The 13,719-nt window shown below is 40.5% G+C and overlaps 1 protein-coding gene across 7 annotated transcripts in view; it reads right to left on the reverse strand.

Moving 5' to 3' along the window:
* LOC131231154 (lactoylglutathione lyase-like) overlaps positions 1-13,719 on the reverse strand; it is a 45,734-nt gene that overhangs the window by 9,187 nt on the left and 22,828 nt on the right. For all 7 annotated transcript variants that reach the window (XM_058227260.1, XM_058227258.1, XM_058227257.1 and 4 more), the window contains exon 2: positions 6,767-6,828. In XM_058227260.1, coding sequence (XP_058083243.1) covers positions 6,767-6,828 — 62 coding nt within the window. The remainder of the gene's footprint in view (positions 1-6,766; positions 6,829-13,719) is intronic.

Here is a 13,719-nt window from a genome sequence, read left to right on the forward strand (position 1 = left end):
ATTCTCACTTATATTAATCTTCTCCAGAGCAATCGATCCATCTTCTAGTAACAAATGTATGAAGTGATATCTGATGTTAATATGCTTAGTCCTTGAATGAAAGGCTGAATTCTTAGCCAAGTGTATTGCACTTTGACTATCACTGTACAGCTTGCAATCTACTTGCTTCTTACCCAACTCTTCCATGAAACCTTGCATCCATACTATCTCCTTGCATGCTTCTGTAGCTGTAACATATTTTACTTCCATTGTACTGATAGATACTATCTTCTGTAACTGAGAGACTCAACTGACTGCATACTACCCAGAGTAAAGAAATAACCTGTAGTACTTCTTCTGCTGTCAATATCTCCTGCCAAATCTAAATCTACGTAGCCTTGTAGCTTGATTTCCGATCCTCCATAATACAGCCCTACATCCATAGTACCTACCAAGTATCTGAGGATCCACTTCATAGCTTCCTAATGTTCTTTCCCAGGATTGTTCATGAACCTGCTAACAACTCCCACTGCTTGAGCAATGTCTGGCCTCGTGCTCACCATAGCATACATGAGACTCCCAATAGCTGACGCGTATGAGACTTTAGCCATGTAGTCCCGTTCCTCCTGCGTCTTCGCACCTTGCTCCTTAGAAAGCTTGAAGTGATTGGCTAATGGAGTGCTAACCGGCTTAGCACCTCCCATATTGAATCGATCAAGTACCTTGGCTATGTACTCTGCCTGTGACAAAACTAGTTTCTTGTTTTCCCTGTCACGCTTTATCCTCATGCTTAGGATTTGTTTTGCAGCTCCTAAATCCTTCATGGCAAATTCTCTAGACAGTTGTCTTTTGAGATCTGAGATGTCCTTCATACTTGATCCAGCCACAAGCATATCATCAATGTACAGAAGAAGGATGATGTACGACATATCAAACTTCTTTAAATAACAACAGTGGTCTGCATAACATCTCGTATAATCGTTTCCCGACATGAAACTGTCGAACTTCTTATACCACTGTCTCGGGCTTGCTTTAGGCCATATAGACTCTTCTTCAGTCTACACACCTTATTCTCCTTTCCTGGTGCCACGTATCCTGTCGGCTGATGCATATATATCTCTTCTTCAAGGTCCCCATGAAGAAAGGCTGTCTTAACATCTAGCTGCTCTAGATGTAAGTCCTCTGTAGCCACTATACTCAAGACCAGTGAAAATATTTCAGTGAAATCGATACTTGCCTTTTGTTGAAACCCTTTCACAACCAATCTAGCCTTGTATCATTTCGAACCATCGTGCTCCTCCTTCAGTCTATAAACCCACTTGTTATGAAGAGCTTTCTTACCCTTAGGTAGAGTGACTAGCTCCCATGTACGATTAGACTCAAGAGAGTCCATCTCATCATCCATGGCTTGCTCCCACTTAACCCGTGTATCCGACTATAATGCCTCTTCAAAACACTCTGGTTCACCATTATCTATCAACAGTAGATAATGTAAGGAAGGTGAGTATCGGACCGTGGGTCTCCTCTCCTGAGTAGACCTCCTCACAACCGGTGTATGCGGCTCTGCCTCATAATGCTCCTGTGCATGATCATCCTGTGGCACTGTAACACCCGTGTTCGGTAACTCTTTCATCTCTACGAATTCTTTCTCATTGGCCTTATTTTGTTGCTGCACATTGTCCTTATGTATCACTTTTTCATTAAAGACTACGTCTTTACTTCTGATGCTTTTTCTGTTTTCTGTATCCCAAAAACGGTAGCCAAAATCATGCCCGTAGCCTATAAACGTGCACTTCCTGGACTTCGCATCCAGCTTGTTTCTGTGCTCTGCATCAATGTGAACATATGAAGTGCAACTGAATACTTTGAGATGTGCAAGGTTTACTTCTTTCCTAGTCCATGTTTCTTCTGGTAGCCCACCATCCAATGGTGCTGAGGGACTTCTATTGATGAGATATGCGGCAGTATTCACAGCATCTGCCCAAAACGTACTATGCAATCCTGCATATAGCCTCATGCTCCTGGCGCGCTCAAGAATGGTCCTGTTAATGCACTCAGCCACACCGTTCTGCTATGGTGTCTCTGGAATCATTTTCTAATGTTTGATTCCATTTGCTGCACAATACTCCTCAAACCTCTTATCACGATACTCTCCCCCAGTATGCACCCTCAAGACATTTTACTATTTTACCTATCTCATTTTCTACCATTACTTTTCACTTTTTAAATACATCAAATACATAAGATTTATGTTTTAAGAAATTGACCCACAGTTTTTCACTAGCATCATCAATAAAAGAAACAAAATAACGTAAGTCACCAAGAGACAATACCTGTGCCGGTTCCCATACATCAGTATGTAGAAGTTCTAACGGATGCGTCTTTGGAGCGCGTCCTGTTTTCTTGAAAGTTACCCTCTTTTGCTCACCATATATGCAGTCCTCGCAGAATTCCAAGTCAATAGACTTTAGCCCTGGTAGCTTCCCTTTTGACAATAGCACTTTCATCCCCTTCTCACTCATATGTCCCAACCTCTGATGCCATAACTGCCCATTCACTCCAGTTGATGCGACTGCGAGTGAACTATACGATCCTGAAGTCACGTACAAAGTACCTTCCTTTTTGCCTCGAGATATCACCAAGGCACCTTTTGTGATCTTCCAAGAATCACTGGTGAAGGTCGTCACATATCCGGTATTGGCTAACTGTCTCACTGAGATCAAGTTCCGTTTCAAACTCGGTACATGTCTGACATCCTTCAATTTCAAAACCGTTCCATCTTTCTGATTTATATGAACGTCTCCCTTTCCAACAATACTGCACGGCTCATCATCACCCAGGTAGACTCTCCCGAAGTCACCTGACATATAATCACGCAGAACTTCCTTACATGAAGTGGCATGAAACGAAGCACCCGAGTCTATGACCCAAGACTCATTCCTCGCATCAAGAGACAAGATCAACACCTCTGTGTCACTCTCCTCAGATAGATTCACTGAATCCTTCCCACCTTGAGAGCTTCCTTCTTGTTTCTTAAGCACCCTGCAATCACGTTTCATGTGCCCCTTCTTACCGTAATGCCAACACCCATCTTTGTCTTTCGGTCCCTTGGACTTCTTCCTCGACTTAGAATGTCCGTGTTTATTGTCACTTTTGTTTAGCAATCTTCCTCTTCCTTCAACGTTTAAAGTATTACCTGAGTCCCTTGAAACTCCTGATGTCTTTCTTCTAGATTCTTTGTTGAGAATTAGACCGATGACATCATTGAATTTTAGTTTTGTCGACCCTGAAGAATTACTCACGGAAATTACCAAGCCATCCTAACTGTCTGGCAAATTGGACAAGATCAATAACACCCTGACCTTGTCCTAAAAAATAATGCCAACAGATTTCAACTGGCTCGTGACTGTATTGAACTCGTTTAGATGTTTAGCCACGCTCCCACCATCTGACATCTTCATGTTGAATAGCTGTTTCATGAGATGAACCTTGTTGGACGCTGAGGGTTTTCATACATCGTAGCTAGGGCTTCCATTAATTCTTTTGTGTTTTTCACCTTGGATATATTGAAGGCGACGCTCTTAGACAAAGAGAGTCGGATCGTTCCTAAAGCCTTCTGATCCAATAAAAACCATTCATCATCTGTCATCTTTTCTGGTTTCTTCTCTTTTCCTCCTAAAGGAATATAGAGGTCCTTCTGATACAGATAATCCTCCATCTGCATCTTCCAGAAGGCAAAGTTTGAACCATCAAACTTCTCAATTCTAGTCTTCCCTTCTTTCGTCATCGCTCTCAGTTGAACTAAACCAATAACTCTGATACCAGTTGTTGCGCAGCACGCCAACAACACAGTGAACCGAGATCCAATCTCCGGTCTCACCCAGAAACGATAAACAGAAAGAAATATAATCTAGAAGAAGAATCAAAGCATTCCAAATAAACCACAAGACAAGATATACGTGGAAAAACCCCAACAAGGGTAAAAACCACGGTGCAAAACTTCCACTATGAAGAAAATGAAGATTACAAGCAATATACTAACCTTTTTGCTTTAGATGTATAGAGAAAATCCTTTGCCCACACATTAGAATACACTAGAAAAGCTCTAGGAACCCCTATTTATAGTTTAGGCAACTTCTCTTTCGCACCCTTGCAAAACCGCCTCAAATTTTCGCAGTCCGCATCAAATCCGAAAAATGAATCTACGTAACCTCGACTGGTCGAGCAGGCTCCTCGAATGGTCAAGCGGACCCTCGACTGGTCAAGCAAGGGCCTCGATCGGTCGAGCACCACGGACCAAAAAATAATATTCATCGCTGGACTTTGAGTCGAGTAGACACTTGACTGGTCAAGTGGCACTGCCAGATGTGGCTCCTCGACTCGTCAAAGATCTGATTCGACTTGTCGAAGATTACGCAAACAGCACACGGATTGCGTAAATTTGAGGCAGTTTCCGGACTATTCCAAGTCGGTGCGAAAGTCGGGTTTCCTAATATATAAATAAGAGTTCTTAAGGCCATTCTAAAACATTCTAAGGCTTTCTAAAGTATTCAAAAGGGTTTCTAAAAGGGGTTCTAGGGTTGCAAAGGGTCTAGCAAGGGTGAGATTTAAGCTTGTTTGAATCAGGTAAGTCTTTGCTCTTTGTAATTTATGCTTTCGTAGTGGATTTTTGTCACTTTGTGCCGTAGTTTTTTCCTGAAAAGGAATAACCAAGTTTGGGGAATCATCGCTGTCAATGGCATGCGAGGGCTGGCAGATAAATGTCTTCAAATCCTATTTCAAGGTGTTCCTAAGGTTTCATTTGCCATTCTTACGAGTACCAGCATTCAAGTTCGTAATGGTGAAAGCGTCTCTAGTCCTTTGGACCCCTCTTCTTCTTGGGAGATGCAGCTCTATGCGTGTTGTAGTCACACCTATTTTATTGATTCCAGTAGCACTGCCAGTGTTACTCAGCCCCGCCTCAGGAGGATGATATTGAAGCTGGATGCGGTTACTCTGATCTCTCCCTATCGCCTCATTTCGGGGATTGAGGTTGCTTCCTTATTATAGAGCCGGGCCGCGATGTGGAACTCTTTTATTCTCTTTTCCCTTCCTTTCTTCTTCTTCTTCTTCTTTTTTTACTTCCTATTGTTTACCCTTTTTTGTGTTTTTTTCGTTTTCCCCTCGGAGTTTGGGGTGTAAGCTCCTTTCTCTTTTTCTTTTTCTTTTGGGGCTTGCCCCTTTCCCTTGTATACTTCTAGGCTCTTGCCTTCGGTTAGTAATAAGAGAGTCTTGCTCGCTTGCTTTCCCAAAAAAAAAAAAAAAATAAAAATTTATTAGTTCCAATTTGATATAAATTCATATTTTTGTTGGAAACTGGTGGAATTGTATTTGTACCTATTAATAGATTTTTTAGTATCAAAATATGAAATATAGGACTTCAAACCTTATCAAGTAATGACTCTGATGAATATCAACTGTATCTTCATGCGGACTTTAGGCTATTGTATCTAAACGTCGTAAATGACATTCAAGTGCAAGAAGTCAATAAGCAGTCGTTTGACCTAGAATTTAAAATTACTAATGAATTTGTTTCAGAAATTACCTGAGAATTGTCTTTTATTGGTCATGCTCGGAAAATTGGAAGTGAATAATATGGAATCTAGATATTGTCTGGATATTGGAAAAGAATTCATGGACAAGAGTGAGTCCCTTTAAAAATTCAAAATATGACTCTTGGCAATGAATCCCTTTAACATGTAAATTGAAACACAACTTTTTGGATGTAAACATTTGAGCAGATTTTGGTGTAAACTCTCTTCAGGTTGTAAACAGTTCACACCATTTTCTCCTTCCAAACACATTCCTATAAAATGTATATAACTCGGTGATTTTACAAGCATCCAAATGATCCTTGAATAAAAGAATACAAAATTGTGCATTTTCAAGGAATCCGCTCCTTTTGATTCACCAAACTGATGTAGGACGAGTCATTGATAACTCAATGGAGCGCTAGGATTGCACGGATTTGGGCTGTAAGGGTCCTGATTGGGAAAAAAATGGCCTAAATGCACTTTATAGCTTCTAATAACCATAACTTTGTGACTAGGACTGTCAACAGGCTGGGCTTGAGGTTGGTGTTGGCCTAGATTTTGAACTGTTTTGGCTTGGGCCATCGGGCCGATCCTATTCAAAATTCTAACTTTGCAGGACCAAGCCCAGCCCATTGACACCCCTATTTGTGACCGGTTCTCGGATTTGTGTGTATAATGTCTTTGGAAAGCTATTGACGAGCTCTCCATCCTCACCAATCACCAAGGTTCATCGGCCTCCAATGGCTTCGCAAAAGTCAATCATTTCAATGGTCAATTTTGAGTCTGAAGTTAAAACCTACCATTTTTAGTAAGTTACTGTTTTGCTATTTTTAGGTTCAAGAGTTTTATGATTTTGAGTAGGATAAGACAACTTTTACATTTTTTCCTTAATTGTTTTTGGAAACTTCATTGTAAACAACACTTTCATTCGATATAATATCAATTTTTATTTCTCATTTTTAGAGATTTTCTCTTCTTGTGGATTCATGGATTATCAACTAGGAGAAGGCGGTGATCTTCTTCCTCTTCTCCATGCACCCACTATGTCATAAACACAGTCAAGATCTTAAGAAATAGATTTTGTTTCCTGCCCTATACTTCTCCAAGTTGCTAAACAACCCTTGAAAGAGACACTGAACATTATAAAACATGTAGCCATGCAAAATTGTGCATTTCTTCGAGAAATTCAAGAATAAAATTATAGAGTAACTTACGTCATGCCGAGTACACGAGAGTAGAAATCAAGGCTAGCTTTGGGATCTTTAATTCGAAACATCTGCACAACCAAACTCAATTTTCAATCCATAAAATTGCAGTCTCCTCGTAATTGAATTGCAAAATACCTCTCATCATCCTCTTGTGATAAAAAAGCACACATATTACCAATGTACACATTAAAGTTACCTCCTACAATGGCATCCACCTATATATATATATATATATATATATATATTTCTCATAATTTGCTAAAAATATCTTCACACATGAAATTAAACTCTGTACTTTTATGATTGTTGAAGAGTTTCCCAACTAAATGGGGTTAGCTACAAAAATCTTGTTTTGTTATTTCTCTATATTTCTATAAGTTGAGAAAAGTCATCAGCCCACAGATAACCCATGATCCCTTTAGGCTCTAAAGTGTTGATGGTAACATTTTGAATACTAATAGCTAATGAATGTGCATGGAATGTGACGCAGGGGAGGACGTGAGGTCGAGCATGGTCTTCCTCAGGGGGATGATTGTTCCATGGAAATCATCTCGACTCCTCAAATCCACGAGGAAAAGAATAAGAAAATAGAAAATAAATTCTATATAATTCGAAATTGATTGATAATTGACTAGTCTGTATGTGCTTGTTACATCATTAATATAGAAAAAAAAAACTAAAATTCGTAATTATCAAAAATAGTAAATTTCTAACTTTAATAAAAATTCTAATTCTACTAAAACTCTTCCAAAGCTTAATTTCTAAAAATAAAAATTTCAAATAAACTTTGCTAGAAGAGTCCTAACATAATTACAAGTTATTTTTAAAAAAGAAGAAAATCTAAAACTCTAAAAATAAAAAAATATTAAAAAATTCGGAATTATTAAAAATAATATTTTTTTCTAAAAATTCGTTTTTGTGCTGAAAGCACTCGTTTTCTAACGAAACGGACAAATGGGACCTCCTTTGTGGGTCGGTTTACCTCGGATGGCCTGTTTCAGTAAAGATTGATAGGTTGTGCACCCTATAATGATATCCGAATCAAAAGTTATAGTTAATTTATGGTCCACTATCTTTTGGCCCAACCATGCTAGGAACATATCTGACACGTTCTACATCATAATGTTGTTTGTTTTCAAGCATCCATTTGATAGCCGTTGATTCATTATCTAGGATGGAGCATATGTGTGTTGAATTGTTTCACCACGTTCACAAAAGCTTCTGGGCCTTCTGATTTGGTTATTGGGTTTATGTTATGTAAGGCCTTGTGTGGGCTTAGTATATTTATTTTATGTTTGAATAAGTCTGCGTAGTATTGTTAGCAGTCCGAGTCTTGGGCAATATTGTTAGTAGTCAGAGTCTGTTGGGATGAGTAGGAGACGTGCTGAGGTAGTGGGTTGTTAGTTGCTTAAAGTTAGCAAGTATTACGGGTGTTGTTTGGTCGTCAGAGTCTATTTATATTCTCATTTTTAATGCAAAGGATCAGAGTATTTTTTCAGAACTTATGTGTTGGAGGATTTAGCCCCCTCGAAGTGGCTGATTATCTATTTCACTTTATCACACACCTTACAAGTGGTATCAGAGCCGCGGTCCATATGGCTGACGGAAAGGGCCATAACACACGTTTTTCCCAACTGGCTGACTCAGTGGCATCATTGCGTACCACCCAGGAGACTCAAAACGAGAATCAACAACTTTTGCAGCAAGCAGTTGATGGTTTAGCCCAACAACTCCAACTTGTTGTGGCTAATATGGAGACGTTGGTCCATGCATAGTGGAAGTCCAAAGAAGATTCAAACTCAGCTTCAACTTCACATGGGAACCCACTGTTTGAAGAGCACGGAGGCATTCAAACTAAGGCGATTCGTCTAGAATTTCCAAAGTTTAATGGAGATAATCCTCATGGCTGGATCTATCGAGCACAACAATTTTTTACATACCATCAGACCAATCCTCACCATAGGGTCCTTTTGGCCTCTTTCCATATGGAGGGGAAGGCACTTATTTGGTTTCAGGATTTGGAGGCATCTAGAGGGATTACTAGCTGGGAAGGATTCACTACAACTCTCCTCACACGGTTTGGCCCTACTATGTTCGATGATCCTATGGAGGCCATAACTCGGTTGCGGCAGACTACAACTGTGGAGGCCTATAAAACAGAATTTAAAATCCTATCTAACCAACTCAAAGGATTAGCTGAGCCTTACAAGCTCAGTTGCTTCTTAAGTCGGTTACGTGAGGATATCCGGTTTATGGTACGTATGCTTAATCCCTCGAATCTTACAATGGCTTTCGGTATGGCTAAGATGCAGGAGGAAAACGTTGCTGCTTTTCGCCGAAATAACCGTTTTGGTTCTGCTCCTACTCGGCCTATTGTTACTTTACCTTCACACCAGGAGAAAAAGGCTATTCTTCCAGTTCAGCGATTAACACCAATACAGATGAAGGAAAGACGAGAGCGAGGACTTTGTTATAACTGTGATGAAAAATGGGGGTCAGGTCATAAGTGCAAATCTGCTCGCCTCTTTATTATGGAATGCACTGAGCCTAGCGATGATGAGTAGTTTCAGCCCAGCACGGAACTTCTTAATGAGAATGATATCTCTAATTCTGGAACCCCTGACACCGACACTGCTGTGCCCATACCAGGTATTTCCATTCATGCATTATCTGGATCTCCTAGCTCTAAAACCATGCGCATTTTGGGCAAAGTCCGTGGCTGTCTAGTGGTGATTTTGTTGGATATGGGCAGTACTCACTGCTTCATGGATTCATCCATTCAACAACGAGCTCAGTTACATTTAGAACTAACAGACGGACTTCAAGTTAAGGTGGCTAATGGTGACATTTTATTAAGTGAAGGCAGGTGCTCAAATATTCCATTTGTTATGCAGGGTAACACTTATCACACTGATTTTTATCTCTTAACGCTGGGGGGTTGTGATATTGTATTAGGTGTCCAATGGTTGAGTACATTAGGACCTATCTTATAGGATTTTGACAAATTACGAATGGAATTTACTTTGTTTGGGCATAAGAATGTTTTGCAGAGCATCACAACTACCGAGGTATCTCTAATGGAGGGAGATGAGTTTGGTCGGGCTTTGAAACAGGACAGGAAGGGTTTGGTTTTACAGCTTCTTGAATCTCATGATCATACTACTTCTTGCTTGGATACTAACCCCCTCATTCTTCCCTTGTTGGATCAATTTTAGCAGGTATTTCTGGAACCTCTTACCCTACCTCCTAAGCGTGACCATGACCACCATATTACTCTTCAACCAAATGTTAAACCAGTTTGCGTTGGTCCTTATCGTTACCCATATTTTCAAAAATCTGAAATTGAAAAACTAGTCAATGACATGCTCAAATCTGGAATTATTCGACCTAGTCAAAGCCCTTTTTCTTCACCGGTGATCCTCGTGCGTAAACAAGACGGCAGTTGGCGTCTTTGCGTGGATTATCGAGCTCTCAATAAGGAAACGGTCAAAGCTAAATTCCCAATTCCTATTGTGGATGAACTTCTAGATGAACTTCATGGTGCGACTATTTTTAGTAAATTGGATCTGCGATCCGGTTACCATCAAATTAGGGTGCACCCCGAAGATATTCAAAAAACCGCCTTCCGAACTCATGAAGGTCATTACGAATTTTTAGTAATGCCCTTTGGTCTCACAAATGCCCCCGTAACCTTCCAATCTCTCATGAACCACATTTTTAAACCTTACTTGCGTAAATTCATATTAGTCTTTTTTGATGATATTCTTATTTATAGCAAGAGTTTCAATGATCATCTTGAGCATTTACAGGTTGTTTTAGAGATTCTGCAACATCACCGGCTTTTTGCCAAAAAATCCAAGTGTTCATTTGGGAATCCTGAAATTGAATACCTTGGCCATATTATTTCCAAAGATGGTGTTCAGGCAGACCCTAAAAAAATTGAATCCATGCTATCTTGGCCATTTCCTACAACCATTAAATCCTTACGGGGTTTCCTTGGTTTTATGAGCTATTATAGGAAATTCATTAAGGGGTATGGTTCTATTGCTGCTCCTTTGACCTCTTTACTTAAAAAAAATTTGTTTGAATGGACCCAGCCAGCAAAGGAAGCCTTCATTGCCCTTAAAGAAACTGTGGCCAAACCCCCCGTTTTGATTCTTCCTGATTTTACTAACTCTTTCACTATTCAATGTGATGCTTCTGGTTGTGGTGTAGGTGCTGTGTTAATGCAGAATGACAGACCCATTGCTTTTATGAGTCAAGCTCTCCATGGCAAGGCTCTCCACCTATCTACTTACGAGAAGGAGCTGATGGCTTTGGTTATGGCTGTTAAGAAGTGGCGTTCCTATTTGCTGGGCCAGACTTTTCGCATACAAACTGATCATCAAAGTCTTAAGTATTTACTGGAGCAAAAACTCGGTACACCTATGCAGCAAAAATGGCTCACTAAATTGCTGAGATTTGATTTTTTTAGTTGAACACAGGAAGGGGAAAGACAATTTGGTGGCAGATGCCTTATCCAGGAAGTGGGAGGAGGAACCACAGTTGGCTGCACTATCTTTTCCAGCGGGAGGTTGGCTCACTGATCTACGGGCATCCTACTTAGATGATGCTATGTTGCAAAAGTTGTTGGCTGACTATGACAACCAGTTGTTAGACGAGACAAAATATAAAAAGAAAGATGGGCTACTGTTTTACAAGGACAGGTTATTTATTGGCACATCAGAAAATCTTAAGAATCAATTACTACATTTGGTTCATGGCAGCTCTCAAGCTGGGCACTCCAGTCTGCACAAAACTTTACATTGTGCTCGAGCAAATTTCTACTGGACGGGTATGAAGCGTGATGTCCGCAATTTTATTAAGGAGTGTGAAGTTTGTCAAAGGAATAAAGTTGATACTCTACATCCAGCAGGTTTACTTCAGCCTTTGCCTATTCCTGAGAAGGTATGGTCTGATATCTCCCTAGATTTCATTGAAGGGTTGCCCCTTTCCCATGGGTTTAGTGTGATTTTCGTGGTTGTGGATCGTTTGAGTAAATATGCCCATTTTATTCCGGTATCTCGCCCTTATACAGCTCTCAAAATAGCTCAGTTATTTACTGCGAATATTTTCAAACTGCATGGGATGCCTAATTCGATTGTAAGTGACAGAGACCCTATCTTTACCAGTCAGTTTTGGCGAGAATTATTTAAGTTACAGGGAACGACGCTTAAATTTAGCTCTGCCTACCATCCTCAGACGGATGGTCAAACGGAGGTAGTGAATAAAAGTGTGGAACATTATTTGAGGTGTTTTTCAGGTGACAAACCGCGGGAGTGGTCTACGTGGTTGCCTATGGCGGAATGGTGGTATAATACGAATATGCATGCCTCAACAAAGCTTACTCCGTTTGAAGTGGTTTACGGGTACTCACCGCCGGCCTTGTTGGCACATACCCTAGGAACAGCTTCAGTACAGTCAGTTGAAGAAGCCCTTCGATCTCGGGATTTAGTATTGCGACGCTTGTGGGAAAATCTGCACATTGCCCAGGAGAGGATGAAAAAATTTGCAGACCTTAAGTGAACTGAGCGAAGTTTTGAAGTGGGTGATATGGTTTACCTGCGCCTTCAGCCATATAAACAGCAATCAGTTGTTCAACGCCGATATTTGAAACTTTCGGCCAGATTTTTCGGACCCTTCAAGATTTTGGAGCAGATTGGCAGTGTAGCTTATCGTTTGGATCTTCCTCCTGATTCTCTCGTGCATCCCATGTTCCATGTGTCTTGTTTGAAGAAGAAACTAGGGCATAAAAATGTGCTGAGCCCTACACTTCCTCTATGCGACACCAGTGGCGCCTTCAAAGCAGAACCTGAAGCAATTTTACAGCGCCGAATGCACAAGAAGGGCAGTACGGCAGTGAGCGAGTTGCTGGTCCAGTGGAAGGGGCTTGGAGTTGAAGATGCTTGTGGAGTACAAGAAGCTGTCCAAAGAATTTCCAGACCTTGAGGGTAAGGTCTTCTAATGGGGGAGGGATTGTTATGGGCCTCTGGGCCTTCTGATTTGGTTATTGGGTTTATGTTATGTAAGGCCTTGTGTGGGCTTAGTCTATTTATTTTATGTTTGAATAAGTCTGCGTAGTATTGTTAGCAGTCCGAGTCTTGGGCAATATTGTTAGTAGTCAGAGTCTGTTGGGATGAGTAGGAGACGTGCTGAGGTAGTGGGTTGTTAGTTGCTTAAAGTTAGCAAGTATTACGGATGTTGTTTGGTCGTCAGAGTTTATTTATATTCTCATTTTTAATGCAAAGGATCAGAGTATTTTTCCAGAACTTATGTGTTGGAGGATTTAGCCCCCTCGAAGTGGCTGATTATCTATTTCACTTTATCACACACTCACCACGTTCACAAAAGCTTCCCCCTATTGGTTTCTTAAAACTATTTAGGAAATATTACAAAGAACAAAGCGACACTTTGTACGGCAAATCCAATGTGGAGGGCACGAGAGTGCTAGATACCTTGTCCAAAGGTACTTATATTTTTAGGGAATTTTTTAAGCATGCAGCTCGTTTGTGGCTTCAAACGGTTATGTAGTGGCCTCAAACGGTGCACAACAGCAACGGTGAGAACCATGACTCATAACGGTGCAATACATTTTATTTTATTTATTTTTTCTGTTTTTTTAAATGGCCATTGCAGCCTTGTAACGGCAATGGCCACCATTACTACTATTCAACACTCGGGAATGCATAAAATGCGCAGGCTTTTTGGGGCTGTGTATGGGAAATATATTCCGTCTATCATAGTAATTGCCATTGTGCTGACCAAAGACCATACATATGATAAGAAGCGATTGCGTCCTGCCCTTACATGGATGGACTCGGTCTAGGGCAGGGGCTCTATGGGGCCCATCATGATGTATGAGTTTTATCCATGCCGTCCATTCATTTTTTTCAGATCATTTTGGTGTGTGAGCTAAAAAA

This window comes from Magnolia sinica, chromosome 17 (genome assembly GCF_029962835.1).
Source record: "Magnolia sinica isolate HGM2019 chromosome 17, MsV1, whole genome shotgun sequence".
Classification (NCBI taxonomy): Eukaryota; Viridiplantae; Streptophyta; class Magnoliopsida; order Magnoliales; family Magnoliaceae; genus Magnolia; species Magnolia sinica.